Source organism: Marmota flaviventris, chromosome 11 (assembly GCF_047511675.1).
Source record: "Marmota flaviventris isolate mMarFla1 chromosome 11, mMarFla1.hap1, whole genome shotgun sequence".
In the NCBI taxonomy this organism is placed as follows: domain Eukaryota; kingdom Metazoa; phylum Chordata; class Mammalia; order Rodentia; family Sciuridae; genus Marmota; species Marmota flaviventris.
The window spans coordinates 65390543-65410077 of NC_092508.1; the positions used below are offsets into that span (position 1 = coordinate 65390543).

The 19535-nt window shown below is 33.1% G+C and overlaps 1 protein-coding gene across 3 annotated transcripts in view; it reads left to right on the forward strand.

Annotated features, from left to right (window-relative positions):
- The window catches only part of Scn9a (sodium voltage-gated channel alpha subunit 9), an 82693-nt gene extending 74131 nt beyond the window's left edge, over positions 1–8562 (forward strand). For all 3 annotated transcript variants that reach the window (XM_027946025.2, XM_027946027.2, XM_027946026.2), the window contains exons 24-26: positions 3047–3151; positions 3288–3558; positions 7370–8562. In XM_027946025.2, coding sequence (XP_027801826.2) covers positions 3047–3151; positions 3288–3558; positions 7370–8562 — 1569 coding nt within the window. The remainder of the gene's footprint in view (positions 1–3046; positions 3152–3287; positions 3559–7369) is intronic.
- Positions 8563–19535: the final 10973 nt, after the last annotated feature.

Genomic DNA, 19535 nt, shown 5'->3' on the forward strand with positions numbered 1-19535 from the left:
TAGCAGTGATTCACAGAATAGTTCATGAGAGACAGAGGTTAGTTCAGACCCTATTTTACCAACCATGTGGGCCATACCTATAGTATCCAAAATAGCACTTTGTGGCAATGAAGAATAGGAAGTGTATTCAGTCAAGATATTTAAGGTGGTGGATTCCATAGTTTGCTGATGATTTGCAAGAGCATAGAGTCTGAGTATTGTTTCTTGTCAATTAACTGTTTACTCTGCCTGTGGCACCACCTCCAGGAAGAGATCTTTGGAGGATGAATGGTAGAACTAGAGAGGACATGATTTCAGATACTGACTTTGTACCTAAGAGAATAGATGTATATGCATTGAAATGTCATTATTGCACATGATGGACTATTCACAAGCACATGAAGAACTCTGTTGAACTTCAAAGACCATGTTTTTCCCCCCACAATGCAATGTTGCCTCTTAATGTTTTTAGCCTTAGTACTTTGATCTCACCTTCTGGATCTACCCACATCTCTTTCTGCTAACCAATCCTGCTTTACTAGATTTTTCAGCTGTCATCCATGTTAGTATACTCTCTTCATCTTTAATAAATTCATGTGACCATTGGATTTTAATAGTTAATCATAAGTGTCTTATGGAAAATTAGAATATAAATTATTAATGGGTTCAAATTATAAACTGAAAAACTATGGGAAGTTATTAATTGGGAAAATTATGTGATATATTTACAGACATGCCTAGTATAAACCTGAGCACTTGAGTAAATCTAAGGAACAACAACCCCCTTCAGTAATTATAATCTTATTGTATAGGATAATAGCAACTACTCTACAGCATGTTGAGTATCCTTTCTCTAAAATGCTTAAGACCAGAAATGTTTTGGATTTCAGAAGTTTTTCAGATCTTGGAATATCTGCAAATGTGTGTGTGTGTGTGTGTGTGAGAGAGAGAGAGAGAGAGAGAGAGAGAGAGAGAGAGAGAGAGAGAGAAATGAGAGATACTGAAAATGGGACAGAAGACTGAATGTAGAATTTGTACACATTTCATATACCTTATACACTTAGGCTGAAGGTGATTTTATAGAACATTTTTAATGCATTTGCATTTTTATTTTTTTTGCTACCCATCACATGATGTCAGGTGCAGCATCTTCCACTTAGGGTATTTTGACAGTATTTGAAAAGTTCCAGATTTTAGAACATTTCAGATGTTGGATTTTGGCATTAGGGATGGCAAACTTTGCTTGCCAAGTACCAGTATTATGCTAAATGTTCAGCATATACTCTCACAATTGATCCTCTTAATAAATGAATGATGTAGCTATTCTATTAAGAGGAGGTGATTTGTATGTAAAGAGATTTAAAACTTGCCTAGGAATAAGAGAGAAGCTTTGAATAAAAATGGTAAAACATCAAAACTGCAGTTTTTATTACCAAGTAATACCTTAGAGAGTATCACATACCAGTAGACCAGCCTGACTTAGAGACTCTCTGCCAACTAGATTTTTGCATGAAGGATACATTTTGCACAAGACCTATATAATTGACAATAAAAAAGAAACAAAACAGCAAGACTGGGTTCTCTACTGTAACATTTCAAAATTTCCTCTTAGTTTCCTCCCACCCTTCATCGTATTGACAACCAGGCTATGATTAGAAGAAGACACAAAATCTGCTACTGTGATTTTCACTTCTAATTCAGAGTTCTTACTTGATATGTTCCAACTCTCCCCTAATAAGCTTTCAACATGCCATGATATTCAGCCCCACTAATAAACAATTTGGAACACTGGGGCATCTCTTGACTTTGACACAAGGCTCTCTCTCATGACTAATATTGGTAGATAAGATGAATGCTAAAATTACATGAACACTGCATATCCACTAGAGGAAAGTAAATTAAAGCACTTTAAGAACTCTCTAAATCTGGTTATCATAGGTGTTTGATGAATAAGTAATGTGGTGTAGCAGGGAGCTAAACATTCCTTAACTCAGGAGAACTGAAGGGAGGCCATAACTGGGTCATCTTCAACCTAGGACCCTACCAATTAAAGAAGAATTTGAGAACTACAAAATCTCAAAACTGGATTATTCTATTAGAATATTCTAAATTAGAATGCATTATTATAATTTTTGATGTGACTTTAATAGGTGATACTATAGAACAGTGGGGAATATGTACATATCTGTAAAAATCACAGAAAACCTCAAGAAATTAACAAAAGTCTAAAGTAATAACCAAAGCTTTTACCTCCCCTACATGAGATTTCATCTTTTCCCGTATGGAAAAAAAAAAACTCATTTAAATGTTAACTTTTTACTATAAAGTCATAATGATTGTATTTTCTTTCTTATAATCTATCAGAAAGTCTTTCAGTTCTTACCAGTTCATTATTGTGATTTTCCTTAATACCAAGAATTTTATTGTGCATAATGGTATTAACCAATAAAGCATATATATGGCAATTCATTTTTTGGGATTTCATAAGGAGTTTCTTGAAATACAGACATAGATATAGATGTGGATACAGACACAGATAAAGAAACATAAATTAACTATTTATTATGTAATCGTTTTTCTCTCTTAAAAGAGTGGTGTCAAACAAAAACAAATACAAATATATAGAGAGCTGATAATAATTTTGGGTTCATACATCTTATAAGAGTAAAAAACATTAACCAGATCATCAAAGAAGATATTTACCACTATTAGTTCTTATAACCCTCACTAACATATTTGTTATTTAGCAATAAAATGCCGATAAGAGAAGTAGATAAAAATATCAGCACATAGTCTGAAATAACACAAGTTAGTAAACAAAAAGATAATCAAGCCAATCATTATTATATGTAATGTATATATTTTATGTATGCACATTTCATTATGTATGGAGATTCATGTCACTATACTTAGGTAATCCTTTAAGAAAGATTTTGTTTATAGCTACAATGGACATAATAAAATGCATTTTGTTTCTATATTAATTTATTTTTTAACCTGTTTTAGGACCAGAAAAAGAAGTCATTCAGTGATTCTGGTTTTAACTAGATGTGTTTTATTTCTTTACCTTGGAGGTCAAGACATCTTTATGACAGAAGAACAGAAGAAATACTATAATGCAATGAAAAAGCTGGGGTCCAAAAAACCACAAAAGCCAATTCCTAGACCAGGGGTAAAAGAATGCTTTATATTAACATATATGCATATATGTGAATTTTAAAATTATATTTAGTTGTTAATGAATATTTAACTTTATAGATGACATCTGAACACTTCTCTAATTTCCATGTTATTCTTGTTTCTTATAGAACAAATTCCAAGGATGTATATTTGACCTCGTAACAAACCAAGTTTTTGATATTACTATCATGGTTCTGATCTGCCTCAACATGGTAACCATGATGGTAGAGAAAGAGGGACAAAGTGACTACATGACTTATGTTTTATATTGGATAAATGTGGTTTTTATTATCCTATTCACTGGAGAATGTGTGCTCAAGCTGATCTCCCTCAGACATTACTACTTCACTGTAGGATGGAACATTTTTGATTTTGTGGTTGTGATCCTCTCCATTGTAGGTAAGGCCATTTATTCATCCTTAAGTTTTAGTTTTTAATAAACTAAATTCCATATGTGCCCAGAGCAGTGTCTGAATTCTTGAATATAAATTTACTTTGATGTAAATTAGTACAATGAAAGAATGAAGGAACCTTAGAAACAAAACCAAATCCCTGTTTCAGAACCCTGGGTTCACACCTACAGGCCTGAAAGTCCAAAGTTTCACCTGTTGGGAAGACATAATACCCATTGATATTTAGTTTCCAGGTTTACCCTTAACAAAGCTAACTAACATGCTTATTTGTAGATACGTCTTGGAAACCAGTGCAGAATTTGAAATTGCTGCCAGTTTTGGAATATAAGACCTATATTTTGATTAGTGATATGAATGGCCAGAATATCCATGACTCTTTGTGAAAGTTCTCCCTGAATTTAAAGTCCCAAAAAATGTCAGCATCATTTCTTAGGGCATAATACTTGGCCAGTCTATAAAATACAGTCATTTCTCAACCAATCACAGTAATATCTATGAATCACAATACACAATTTTATACTTCTTCACTTTTTATTATCATGACTTTTTTCTTTCTTTCTCTTTTTTCTCATTATCTTTACACACCTAATATTTTAAAATTATATTTATTTTTAGTATTCTAAACTAAATGGGAGGGATTATGCAGATCATTTGATACAAATGAAACTTACAGATGATCAAACAAACTCAGAAAGGTTAAAGGTTTCATGTCTTAGAGCCACAAAACTGACTCCTACAAAATTCAGAAGAGGCATTTAAAATCAATTATTAACAAATATTGTCACCACAAGTGACACTAAAATTAAGATATAAGAAAACAAATTAAAATTTAGGTAGGAATTTTATACTAACACTAAGGAAAAATAATAATGAAATAATTCCCAACAAGTCAAGAAGACAAAAAAGCATCCCCCGATCACCTCCGTGTTTAGCAGTGTTGGCTAATGCCATCAGATAAGAAAACAAACAGGTACGCATGTTAAAACAAGGGGCCAATGATCTTTATCACTCTCCAAATCACTCTAAAATTAATCTGGAAAAAAAATTAGAGTAATGAGAAGTGGCTTCGTATTGCTTGATATTATGACTATGTAATATCATTATAAGTATAATAGGGTTTCAAAATAAAAGTTCAATGGATTCAAAGAGATAATCCAAAATAAACTTGAAAGCATAGAGACCTACTTATTTACTAAGTACAATGATTATGTGAATCGGAGGTTAGTATTTTTAAAAATGGATTCAACAGAAAATCAAGGGTCATATGTCTTCTCTCATATGCAGTAGCTAGAGCAAAATAAGGGAGTAAAAAAGAGAGGGGTTGGATATCATAAAGACAGAAGGAAGATCAACAGAATAGAAGGAGATTGAGAGAGGAAGGACAAAAGGACGAAAAGAAGGAAGGACAAAAAGGAGAGGAAATGCAGAATGAATTTGCTATGTGCATGTAAAGTATACCACAGTGAATTTGACCTTTATGTATACTTATAAAAAAACAATTAAAATATATAAATGAGTAGAAGGTAGGCCAGTAGAGTAGAAGACGGGGAACTGGGTGAAAGAGGAGGGGAGGGAAGCAGTGGGTAAGGGTACTGGGAACTGGAATGAAGTAAATTAAATTCCATGCATGTATAATTACGTCAAAAATGGATCCAACTATTATGTACAACTATAATGCACCAACAAAAGAAAAAAGAGAGAGAGAGGGATAAGTGAATTAAGAGATAGAACCCTGAATCTCCCTCCCAAGCTCATCATAGGTTCTTTCATAGTGTTTTTCCTTCTGATAGTTAAATTGTGTAATGTATAGTTTTGGAAATCCTGTTGGTAACAATAAAACACCAATTGGGAAGCAGAGGCATGACAATGAATCAAAGGACATTAAAAAAAAAAATGGAGTCAAGTAGAAAATATGTGGAAAAAGATTTTTTGTGTGTAAGTGTGGTACTGGGGGTTGAATCCAGGTCCTTCAGCATACTAGGCAAGAGCTCTCCCATTGAATTACATCCCCAGTCCTGGGAATAGATATTTAACCATGAACTCTTAATAGTTTTTTATATTTATGACACAAACCCGTCTATAATGAAAATATAATAATGGATATGACCATAATAATCAAAATATACAATGCAAGTAGACTTACCATACATAAAATTGATTGAAAGACAAATAAGAAATGGGGAATTTTATGCAACACTCAAGTCCCACACTCCAGTCCAAAATTAATCAAACTTCCAAAAGAAAAATCACTTTTGTAGATCAATAAGAATATAGTAAACATTCTAATAGACAAATAGGCAAGGACCTTCCTCAGGCAAAATTTTAAAATAACCAACAAAGATACAAATATCCAATCAATAAGAAAAATGATAGCTTATTTTCTAAAAAAAATAAATAAATAAGTCATTTTAATAGACTATAAGTAGCATATAGATGTTCTTGTAAAAAAAAATAACAACAGCAACAAAAAAGGCAGAATGTTCTCTGATTTATGAATGCTAACCCAAAACAAGGGAGTTTGGGAAGAGAAATAATAGAAATCTATTGGATTGGACAAAAGGGAAACCATGGAAAAGGAGGGAGGCGAAAAGGAAAGACTGTAGAATTAATTGGACATAACTTTCCCAGCCTTGTATTTGAATACACGACCAAAATAACTCTTCATCATGTACAACCACAGGAGTGGGATCCCAATAGAATAAGTTATATTCTCTTATGTATAATTTGTCAAAATACATTCTACTGTCATGTATAACTAAACAGAACAATAAAAAATAACATAGTAATAATAATAGGAAAAAATAAAGAAAGAAAAAAAGATGTTCTGATAAAAATTGTAAAGAAGTGCAGTGCAGCTAAACACAGTGGCACAGGCCTGTAATCCCAGCAACTTGGGAGGCTGAGGCAGGAGGATTGCGAGTTCAAAGCCAGCCTCAGCAAATTAGCATGACCCTGTCTTAAAATAGAAAAACAAAACAAAAAAAACAAACAAACAACAACAACAAAAAAAACAGGCCTGGGGTGTAGCTCAGTGGTAAAGTGCACTGCCCAGTATTGGTGAACATGGAATATGAGCATTTTCATATACTGCTATTAGACGTATTATAGACTTTCTAGAGATAGGTTTGTCAATCTCAAAACAAAATTTTAAATATACAGTTAACTCAGCTTCTATTTATGTGTTATTAAAACACTTATATAACTAGGGGGGAAATGCCTATTTAGGTAATTTTTCAGTCAGAAAATTGAAAGTAATATAAATGCTATTCTTCAATATGCAATTATTTTGACAGAACATTACAACTATAAAAATTGTCATATGTATAGCAACATTTACACCACATGTCACAAAGAGAAACTACAAAATCAAAGGACATCATTATATTTGTATGTCTATTTGTACGTTCATGTGTTTGAATCCAAAAGTGGAGGATTGCTCAACAAAATATTAAATATTAATTAGTTATAACTGGAAATATTTAAAGTGATTTATATTTTCTTTTAAAACTTTGGTGTATTTCTGGAATCTTTCTATATGAGCAGTTATTTTCTTATAATTTAAAAATATTGTGAAGGAAAAAAAAGGGTCTGTGAACTTAGTAAAGTAGAAAAAATGTGAAATAAGAGTAATTCTACTCATTTCCCTTTTGCTCTTCTTTTGAGAGATTGGTTCAATATAAACTTAACAGTCCTGAATTCGTAAGAGATAAAGATAATACATAAAACTATTTAGAATTATGATACTGTTTAGTATGAATATTTAAAGATATTCTTTTCATTTTTTTCCTCCCTAATAGGTATGTTTCTTGCTAAGCTGATAGAAAAATATTTTGTGTCCCCAACCCTGTTCCGAGTGATCCGTCTTGCCAGGATTGGCCGAATCCTACGTCTGATCAAAGGGGCTAAGGGAATTCGCACACTGCTCTTTGCTTTGATGATGTCCCTTCCTGCCTTGTTTAACATCGGCCTCTTGCTCTTCCTGGTCATGTTCATCTACGCCATCTTTGGAATGTCCAACTTTGCCTATGTTAAGAAAGAAGCTGGAATTAATGACATGTTCAATTTTGAGACCTTTGGCAACAGCATGATCTGCCTGTTCCAAATCACCACCTCTGCTGGCTGGGATGGATTGCTGGCCCCTATTCTCAATAATGGCCCACCTGACTGTGACCCAAAAAAAGTTCATCCAGGAAGTTCAGTTGAAGGAGACTGTGGGAACCCTTCTGTTGGGATTTTCTATTTTGTCAGTTACATCATCATATCCTTTCTGGTCGTGGTGAACATGTACATCGCTGTCATCCTGGAGAACTTCAGTGTTGCTACTGAAGAAAGTGCAGAGCCCCTGAGTGAGGATGACTTTGAGATGTTCTATGAGGTTTGGGAGAAGTTTGATCCTGATGCAACCCAGTTCATAGAATATAGCAAACTCTCTGATTTTGCAGCTGCCCTGGATCCTCCTCTTCTTATAGCAAAACCAAACAAAGTCCAGCTCATTGCTATGGACCTGCCAATGGTCAGTGGTGACCGGATTCACTGTCTTGACATTTTATTTGCTTTTACAAAGCGTGTTTTGGGTGAAAGTGGAGAGATGGATTCTCTTCGTTCACAGATGGAAGAAAGGTTCATGTCTGCAAATCCTTCTAAAGTATCCTATGAACCCATCACAACTACACTAAAACGAAAACAAGAGGATGTATCTGCTACTATCATTCAGCGCGCTTACAGACGTTACCGCTTGCGGCAAAATGTCAAAAATATATCAAGCATATATATAAAAGATGGAGACAAAGATGATGATTTGCCCAATAAAGAAGATATAGTTTTTGATAATGTTAATGAGAACTCCACTCCAGAAAAAACAGATGCAACCCCATCCACTGTCTCCCCACCTTCATATGATAGTGTAACAAAGCCGGATAAAGAGAAATATGAAACAGACAACACAGAAAAGGAAGACAAAGGAAAAGATGGCAAAGAAAGTAAAAAATAGAGCTTCATTTTGACGTATTGTTTACAGCCTGCAAAGGTGATTTATTTGTGTCAATAAGACTCTTTTAAGGAGGTGTATGCCAAACTCTTTTTATTGAAACATTCTAGAAGACAGTCCAGTAACAAGCTCTGATTCTCTAAGACAGGTGGGCAGCCTTAGCAGATGGCTATTTTTGCATTGATAAATGATTCTGCAAGAATTGTATGAGTAACTCTGGAGGGATTCATCATTACAGCAAACAAAGGTGATTTGATATTTTTAACAAATCAGAAGACCGTGTAGAAAATTTTCATATCTGCCTACTTCTCACTAGCTCGTACTTACAACCTCCCCTCAAACACATGCACACAAATACAAACACAAATAGGAAAATATCTATCACTTAGAAATCAATAAAAGTATTTTGCCTTGGTTTTAGAATGAAGTTCCTAATAGAAGTAATGGACATCTGGATTGAATGTTTAGTTAAAACATCTTCTTACTAGAGAGCTAGAAAATTATTTTTCCATGTACAGAGATCATTCTACATTTTGAGGTGCTTGAGTTCATTCTGCATTGCTTCAGAACCAATTTATATGTGCCTATAAAATGCCTTGGGATTGAATACAAACATAGGCTCTTCATTTCTACAAATATTTTGTATTTACCTGAAGTTACATTTATCTTGACTCAGAGACTTGGTATTGACTCGGAGACTTAGTATTGAGTTTCATAGCTTGTCTTTTGTTGTGTTGTGGATGGGATCTCACTATGTTGCCCAGGCTGCCCTTGAATTCCTGGGACCAAGTGACCCCCTCAGTTCCTAGAGTAGCTAGGACTGTAGTAATAGCACACCACCACACATGGTCAGCCTGTCTTTTTTTTTTTTTTTTTTTTTTTATCTCCCACTTTGTTCATACAGTAACAACAGAACTTGAAAATTTATTCTATGTATCACATTTCTCCAAAAAAAAAAAAAAATGAAGGTAATTAAGAGGAAATGTAATTGACAAATATCTATTTACTATTATTTATACAATCTAGCACTGGTCTGTGCTGTTCAACAATACAAATAATGGCCCAACTCAATCTCTTTTGTCACATTGATCCTCTCTTATGCATTTTTGTTTAATCATCATTTAACTGTAGGCAAACTTGATGTTTCATTTTAATAAAATGATTCCCAATATGCAATTATCTATTTGATCTCAGAGTATGGGTCTGAGCAGATAATGACTTGGGCACAGTATTTCCTACATCACTTATACACTATCCAAAATGTGTTTGGCAAGTTTTCAAGTTATAATATAGGGCAGGCTTTTAACACCTGCTTGCCAGGTGTTTACTTTGAATGAAGTTACATTCAAATAGTGATTCTTGTCAACTTGCTTTCTTGCCTCTAACTTGCTTTCTTACATTTGAGAAGTAATCAGTTTGGATCTCTTTATTTTCATCTACAAAATATCACGAGGATGTCACTTTCTCCTCAATATTCTTTGATATGAAGTATATTTTGCATTAAACAATAAAGTAATCTGGGCTTATGATATGTTTATTTTGCTCACTCTAGCTGTGTTCATCCTACCAACAATGAGAAATCTAGTTTTTTAGAAAAATGCCCTTGTTAAATAATAATAATAAAAAAAAACAATGAATGGCCATGATGCATTTTCTCAAGATTTTTATTCCAGAAATATGAAATCTTTCTTGTATCAAGTTATCCATGATTAGGCAAAGATTGAGGTACATAAAAAGTAGTTTTATTTAAAGAACTTTTTCCGGAAGACTTTGAAGCACGTATATCAAACATACTTCATAAATATACTTTTAAAATTTTAAAAATAACAAATTATATTTATGTAAGTCATTAAAACACATTTTTGTTGTTCCATCCAGTTTTTTTTAAAATAAAGGAATATTTAATCATACCTATAGTGATGAAGAGACATGGATAGAGATTGAGAGACGGAGAGGAGAGATTAAGAAAGACAGCCACAAGAGAATCAAATTAAAAACTGACATTTCCATGGAACTTTATGTCTAGAATGTTTTTAAATTGTGATGTATTTTATAATACCCATACTCAATACAAGAGATTATCACTTTGAGACATTTGTCCCAAGGTACCTATGAAACTAAATCTAGGGCCCAAAGATTCTACACTATGTTTATTCATTCATCTTAGGTTATTTGAATCACTTCTAATTTAGTATGAAAGGTGCCATGCAGTGTTTCACTAGACTATATAAAGCATTGCATTACATACCTGCTAAGCCCATTGAAAATATGTCTTGACAATTTAATTAGGGAATAAAAAATATGACATTTATAATATTTTTAAATGCATTCAATTAAAAAATTAATATCACCTTGAACATGGATTCGGTTCATCATTATTTTACACCCATATCAATATTATAGTATTTTGAATTTTTATATGATTCAGTATAAAAAGATGTTTGGTGGGCAGGTTTACCTGTGACTTATCATTAAACATTTTTACATTGCCTGATTTTTATGTAAAATAAAAAATATTGGCTACTAGATCTTCACCACAATTTTTTCTTAGCATTTCAAAAAATAATTATAAAATTGTTCTTTTTTCTATTTCATTATGAGCTATAATTTTTTTAAAAATATAACATGGTTAGATTTTATACAGATATTCTTGTCCCAGAAGTGACTACTTGTGACATTTTATCAATTAAAATAAATATTTGGCACCAAGAGCTCATTAAGTAAAGCTTTAAGTAAAAATAGACTTCTCTTTTATGTAGATTATTATTTGTACTAATTATAAAATACTACCCTTCTGAAGGCATTGTCATATTACTACATAAATTGTATATTCATTGAACTTAATGATGTATAATGGCAATTACAATGAAAATTTAAAATTATACAAAATAGAAGCAAACAGATTTGAACACAAATCCATACATAGAATTTTGGTGTAAATAGAAGAATCTCATTTTACCTTTTTGTCTGTTACCTAATTTGCAAAGATATAAGTGACATGTGAGCTGTTTCTAAATACTTAATTGTTGAAAATCTCAACCTAAGATGTTTAGCTCTATTTTATAGAATTTTCATAGCTTTATTAAAAAGACTAAAAATAAAATGTATATGTAAATAAAACACTCTTTAATGGCAATTTCAGAGAAATGTTAATAGAAATAATAAAAAGAGGGTCAGCTAAAGTAGGATGGCCATGTAATTGAACTGGGTTTAGGACCTATGAATAGAGGCCACCAATTTTTTTAAATATGTATGGTTTGTTATGTTATTGTATTCTTGAGGAAAACAATCAAGGATTGCTTCATGAAAATAAGTGAATAGCCATGAATATAATAATGCTGTTTACATAGTTCTTCACAAATTTCATAGATCTGTGAATGCTCAAAATGAATAAGTTTGTCATAAATTACATTGTAGTGATACTTGAGATTTACACATTGTAATAGAATCTAAAAATAAAGGTTATAAAAATAAAATCATATTGGTATGTATTTCTTTCTCAGTGAGCATGGCCTCTATAAAGACAAATTCAGTGCATCTCTAATAGTAACTAACAGCCTTTTTTATTTCTTCTTTCTTTATTTTATGTTTGAAAGTCTGTACAACTTTAAATATCCTTCATAAGATATATTCCTAGATACAAAAGTTAAAGATAAAGAATATAGATTTCCAAAGCAATTCATCCAAATGCAAAGCAGTATTTATACAGGAGGAGAAAATTGGTACTGGAAATGAAAATACATGAACATTTATCCATACAGTGAATGTACAATTATTTTGTTATTATTGTTGTAATAGTATTGTGAGATTTTGTAGGATATATAATGGATAAGAGCTTCTTACAACTAGAATTGTATTTGGATCACAAATTTGCCATTATTTAACATATATATGTTATTACATTATCTAAATACATTATTTAACATATATAAGTCTCAGCTTTCTCATCTATAAAATGTGGAAAAGAGTACTTCTTCACAATATGGTTATAACATCATTGTTGTATGTCTTAATAAGACAATCCATATATAGCAATTAGAATAAGGCCCAACACCACAGAATCAAGAATTAACAATAGTAGTGATAATACTGTGGCAGCCAATTTACTGTTAATAATGTAAGAGTCCAGGATACATTTGTATTATACAGGAAGACAATGCAATCTGCACAAATGTCAAATGATAAGAATATTTTCTCTCTTTCATATGGCAAAATATAATATCTAGAAGAGTGTCATTCATCCTGTTAGTGGGTAGTTAACACTTAGGGATGTAAAGTATACACAAAATATTTCAATATTTAGCTATTTTTTGAGATTTCTGAATCCAAACAATATGATGAAATCAGGAAATATACACATTTACAAAGATTTAGCATATGCTGAGACATCTTATTGTGAGAGAGAGCTACATTTTGCTCATGTAAGAAAAGGCTATAAACCAACTGTGATATACTAATTTCATCTAAAGTGAAAAAAGTGAAGCCTTAGGGAATGTGAAAAGGGATGTGTGTCTCCAGACAGAAAACCCACATACCTACACCCACACTCCTACCTCACAAAAGATAACCTCATGAAATTGAGAAAATAAATCTGTATTATTTAAGCTATTCAATTTGTGATAATTTTCTGTGAAGAATGAGAAAACAATACATTTCCTGTTATCTAATATACTATGTTGATGGTAAAAGAAAAGGGAGACCAGAGGGAGAGGTTGGCATATTATTCTCACTTACAAAAGACACAAATGTAAAGGAAAGGCCAATCTTTTCCTTATTAGAAATTTACAGAGGAATTTTTTTTTCTCCCTCGTTACTCTACTATTCATATCTACCATTCAGTGCAACTTATTCTTGGCACCTCATCTATCAATTTATAATCAATCGGAAATCGAAGAAAAGGGGTACATTGAAGTGATATTCTCTTCAGGTTGATGAGAATACTTGATCCACTTATGTCTCTAAAATGAAGGCCAAAGGAATCTATCTATAGCAAGTGTATTCTAAAATGTTTTATGTGAAACATGAAAATATTTCCATGCCAAAGACATTTAAGAAGAGGTAAATGTTAGGGTAGTTGGTACAAATATGCACAAGAAACACATCTCTGAGTTCAAGCAAATGTTTATTGACAGGGAGTGTCTGCCATGCTGCCCTTCTGCCAGGTGCAGCAAGCAGAGTAATTTGAATAGAGGTTTTATATTTTTTATAACAAGGAACAGGAGCAAGTAGGAAATGACCTTGAGTGCAATAGGCTAGAATTGACCTTGGATACAGGTAGTTGAGTAACAACAGATCTTTGCATGTAGGGACCTTGTAGTGGGGGGGTGGTTATGGGAACGGAGAATCTTAAGTTTCTTTTTCTTGGCAACTTATAAGATTTGGTTCTGAGTTCCAGAACCAAAATGAAGTTACTAATGTCTAGGGACCTAATACTACATGCTATAATCAACCTTTAGAGTAACTCACTTTAGCATATTAGACTGGCAAAATATGAACCTTTGAGTCAGAGAGAAAGGATAAATTATTACTTACAGTAATAGCCAAGGTATTATCATTTTTGTGTTAAATCCTAGCTGAGATCAGATTGATATAATAAAATAGGGTGGCTTATATAATAGGAATTTATTTTTGCCACTTGTGAAGGCTAAGAAGTCCAAGATTTCTGGGTGTGGTGGCATATGCCTATAATATCAATGACTTGGGAGGCTGAGGCAGGAGGATCACAAATTCAAAGCCAGCCACAACAACTTAGTGACACCCTATTTTAAAATAAAATATAATTTTTAAAAAGGACTGTGACTTTGGCTCAGTGGTAAAGCACCTGGGTTCAATCTCCAGTACAAAAATAAAAATAAAACACAATGTCCAAGATCAAGGTGCCTGTCAATTTGATTCACAGATAGGGTTCCTTCTCAGGCCTGTAAAAGGCTACAATCTCTGACTCTCACAGAAGGAAAAAGCTAGTTTGGGTCTTCCTTTCTCTTTTTATAAGGGCTCTAATGCCATGATTAGCTATTTGTATACTTATGTCTTCCTTCTCAGTGACTGGAATCACCATCTACCCAGTTGTCCAAACTAGTAACCTCTCTCCTCATCCCTCCACATTCATTCACTCAGACCTTGGTCCTACCTCCTAATTACAATGCAAACCCATGCACTCCCTCTAATTTTCACTGCCAACCCCTAATCCAATCTATCATTACTTTGAACCTCTTCATACTACAATACAATATTTTTTTTTTAATTTCATCACCCTAAATTTATTTTTCCCTCACTTCTGCATCTATTGTCAGTACAGTAGTCAGAATAAATTTTTTAAGATTGTTATTTCCTTGCTTGAAATTTTGTGTCATTTCCATAATGGAAATTCAGTAAGATTTCTTCATTGCTGTTATGATAAAATTTAAAACCCATCAAAGGATTTTGCCAGTCTACACTATTTTGCCTATAAGCTCTATTAGGCCTATAATCTCTTCAGCATGACTGGCTCACCTGCCTTTTATCTTATCTTTGTCCCTATCCTATTTTGTGTGTTTCGGCCTCAGTAACTTTCCTTCAGCTTGCAAAACAAAAATACAGTGCTGGGCAAGGTGGCGAAAGCCTGTAATCTCAGAGGCTTGGGAGGCTGAGGCCGAAGGATCTGGAGACACAGCCAGCTTCAGCAATTTAGTGAGGCACTAAGCAACTCAAAGAGACTGTGTTTCTAAATAAAATATAAAAAAGGGGTGGGGATGTTGGCCCAATGCCTCTGGGTTCAATCCCCAATACATAAAAAAAAAAGAGTCTATGATTATGTCAACCTAAATAACAATCAGAGAAAGATTTTACAAAGAATAATGAAATTTGGGCTGGGGTTGTGACTCAGTGGTAGAGGGCTTGCCTCAATCCTCAGCACCACATAAAATGAAATAAAGATATTATGTCCTGCTGGGGCTGTGACTCAGCGGTAGCGCACTTGCCTGGCATATGTGAGGCACTGGGTTCAATTCTCAGCACTGCATATAAATAAATAAAATAAAGCTCTATCAACAACAACAAAAAATTTTAAAAAAGATATTGTGTCCACCTACAATTAAAAAATAAATATTAAAAAATAATAATGAAATTTATTTGGAAATATGAGAGAATTACAATGAAAATAGATATATCATAGTATACTATGAATGAATTTTAAGTTGAGGCAAAGCGAGGTTTTCACAGATGAAGTGAGGAAGAATAAATAAGGTGTTTTTTGTTTATTTGGCTTTTTGTTTTATTTTGGGTACTGGGTTTGAACCCAAGGGTGCTTTACTACTGAGCTACATCCAGTCCTTTGTAATTTTTATTTTGAGATGGGGTCTAACTACATTGCTGAGACTGGTCTCTAACTTGTATCTTCCTACCTTAGCCTCTCAAGTAGCTGAGATTATAGACATGTACAATCGTGCCCTAATTAGTGCAAAAATATTTAAAAATAATAATATTGACTGTAAGAATTAATAATAAGAGTGGTGCCAGGCCAAGATTGAATAGACAGTTATTGGGCAGAAGTTCTTGAGGAAGTATTTTTGGTGTAAAGCTTTGGTGGCCTTCGTCTAATGGGGTCTGGCAGAGTCTTTTGTAATAATTATCATCAAGAAACCTTCCTTCATAATCTCCTGTATTTTCCATTTATTTTTTTGTTAGAGTTGACAGAAGTGATTCCATTTTTATTCTGAACATTTCCACACTTTCACACTTATAGTCCATACTTAGGGTAGTACACTCCAGCCTGAAAGAAGCTATGTACATATCCTTCTCTTGATAGTTGGTGTATTTATATGGAATTGATTCCACTCCTTATAAAATGAGTAAAGAAAATTGGGACAAAGTTAACGACTACTTTTCCTCAACAGTTTTAGCAGTAAGAACAGAAAATTCAGATAACAACAAGTAAGAAATAATATTTCTAAAAATTAAAAACTGTAGTATATATTCTACATTAAAGCCAAACATCTCTTCCACTAATATGAGGTAACGTTGGCATTCATGCATTCTTGACTCTTGGGTTGGTTAAGTCTTTGTTGTTGGAAGATATCTTGTACAGTTTCAACAATTTAGTGAGGCCCTAAGCAACTCAAAGAGTTGTGTTTATAAATAAAATATATAAAAATATTATGACAACCAAACTGTCTCCAGACATCACCAAGTTTTCCCTCGGAGACAAAAATCTTCCCCAGCTAAGAGAACAAGTGCTCTTGACGTTTTCTATCCAGGCCTAACTTATGAAAGTCCTCTGTCATCTTTACTATTTTCTTAAAAGAGACTAAGACCCCAGCAAGATTTTTGAAGCAGAAAACCTGAGGATGGAGCCTCAAAATAGGCACACAGCAGCAGTGCCGGCCACTGCGTGATGGGTGGGTTAGGGTCTTTTCCTTTGTTGTTGTTGTTGTTGTGTGTAAGAGAGAGAAAGAGAGTTATTGCTATGCTGATTGGTTCATAGACATATACATAAACAGTTGCTTCCTTTTTCTCATTTGTATTATTTTTTAATGAATTTACTCTTCCTTACCTTGTCTCTTGGTTATGGTTTTTGTTTCGTATAATTTTGTTTTATTTTTGTTTGTTTCTCTTGTTCCTCTTTCTTGCTTTTCTTTTGCTGCTAACAGCCAAATTCTGTTGCTCTTTCTTTTTTCCTTTACTTTGTTTCTCCTATTTTTTCCTCCCCTTCCCTATAACATTACTAGCTACATATCTTCAGCATTCTTTGTTCACTTTGTGAAATTGAAAAATCTCTTTTACCTTCCTATCACATTTTATTTTCTCTTAATTAACTGTATTTTTGCCATCTTTTACAGCTAGTTTGTTTTTATAACTCCTGCCCCCACATTCATGCTGTTGCAATATTATTACTGCTGTTGATGACTCACTTGACACCTGTTGTTCATTTTAATGCCAGATCTAGTTCATTGTCACTTTTTGTTTTTGTTGTTGGGCATTGCTGGCCCCACCATTTCTATTTTGTGTGTGTGTTGGTAATTAATATGAAACATATCACAGTAGGAACCAGATATTTATTTTAATGCTGTATATAATTTGCATTGGTTGTTGCTATTGTTTGTTTCCCACTATTCTGTGAGGGACTGGTAGCCTACAGGGATACTATAAGTTGTATAAGTTCACAGAGTAGAGACTCTGCTGCCAAACTAAACTCAACCAAAAGAGAGCAGATGTTGCTCTACAAACAAATTAATGCCACTCAATTTTCAGCAATACTTTATAGAAAGAATAGAAGAGACAAAAACCCAAACTAATAACCAGGCCCCAGGTAGAAATAGCTAGTTGTAGTCTTTAGGTCACACTCATGGATGTCTACTCCTATAGTAAAAACAGAGAATTAACACAAAGACTGTAGATATTACAACTATGAAGGTCTCAATCTAGATTATGCTAGTATATTTTGGCAAAGGAAGACTGTACCCTAAATAGGCCCCCAAAAAAGAGTGGAAGAGAAATCCCTCCTCTAACAGATACATAGTACCCAATGGAGAAATACAAGAAAGATGAAAAAAAACAAGGTAATATAATGCCTTCTAAAATCCATAATTCACCAACTGACTCCAAAGATATTGCAGTGGATGAAAAATCAGATAAAGAATCCAAAAGAATTTTATAAAAATGATGAATAAATTCCAATAGGACATAGAAAAGTAACTGAATAAATTAAGGAAGTCCGTACAGGATATGAATGATGCATTCAATAAGGAGATAGAGATATTGAAAAGAACAAAACAAATATCTTAGAAATGAAAGACACAACAAAGCATGTTCATTTGAAAGTCTCTCTAATAGAGTTGACCATGCTGAAGACAAGATTTTCAAGCTAGAAGACAAAGTGGCCAGCCTTGAACATTCATTCAGCATTAAAGAAAATAAAATAACCATGATCAGAATATATAAAAACTCTGGGATAATATTAATAGACCAAATTCAAAAGCCCTGGAATTTAAGAGGACTGTGAAATGCAGGCTAATGGAATGGATAACCTCTTCAGGGAAGGATAACAGAAAAATTTCCCAACATTTAGAATGTGATTAATATCCATATACATAATACATCCATATCCTCAAATAAGACAAAATCAAAAAAGAACCTCTCCACAATACTATAATTAAAATGCCTAACATACAAGAACAGGATTTTTAAAAACTCAGGAGAAAATGTCAGGTCACATTTAAAGGCAAGCCAATCAGAGTCACTTATGATTTCTCAGCATAAACTAAAAGCCAGGAGGCCTTGGAAAGATGGAATGATGTGTTTAAAGTCCTGAAAGAAAATAATTGTTAATGAAGACTGCTATATTGAAATATATTGCTATCCTTGAAGATTGAAAAGGAAGGAGAAATAAAAGGCTTCCAAAACAAGCAGAAACTAAAAGAATTCATGATTACTAAATTAGCACTACAGAACTTACTTAAAGAAATACTCCACACAGAAAAAATTAAAAACAAACTCCAGCGCTCACAAATAAACAAATCTCATTTGAAAAGTAGCTAAGAAAAGGAGAAATAGGACCAAATTTAGTATTATAAATAAATCAAAATTGCAGGAACTAATGAATTCTCTTTTGATAGTAACATTAAAATAAAGTTGTTTCAACTGTCCAATTAAAAGACACAGGCTGCTTGAATGAATTCTTTAAAAAGACCAAACTACAAGTTATTCTCAAGAAACACACCTTACAGGCAAAGACAAACATGGAGTGAAAGACAAAGAATGGAAATTTATATACCATGTTAATGGAGCCTGAGAATAAGCAAGAGTAGCTACTCTAATAACTGACAAAGCAAATTTCACACCAAAATTAATCAGAAAAGACAAAGACAGTCACTTCATATTGGTAAAGAGAACAATCCCAGAAGAAGATAAAACAATAATAAATATTTATGTCCCAAATGTGGTTGTATCTGATTACACAGAAGAGACACTACTCAAATTGAAGCCTCTGATAAATCCAT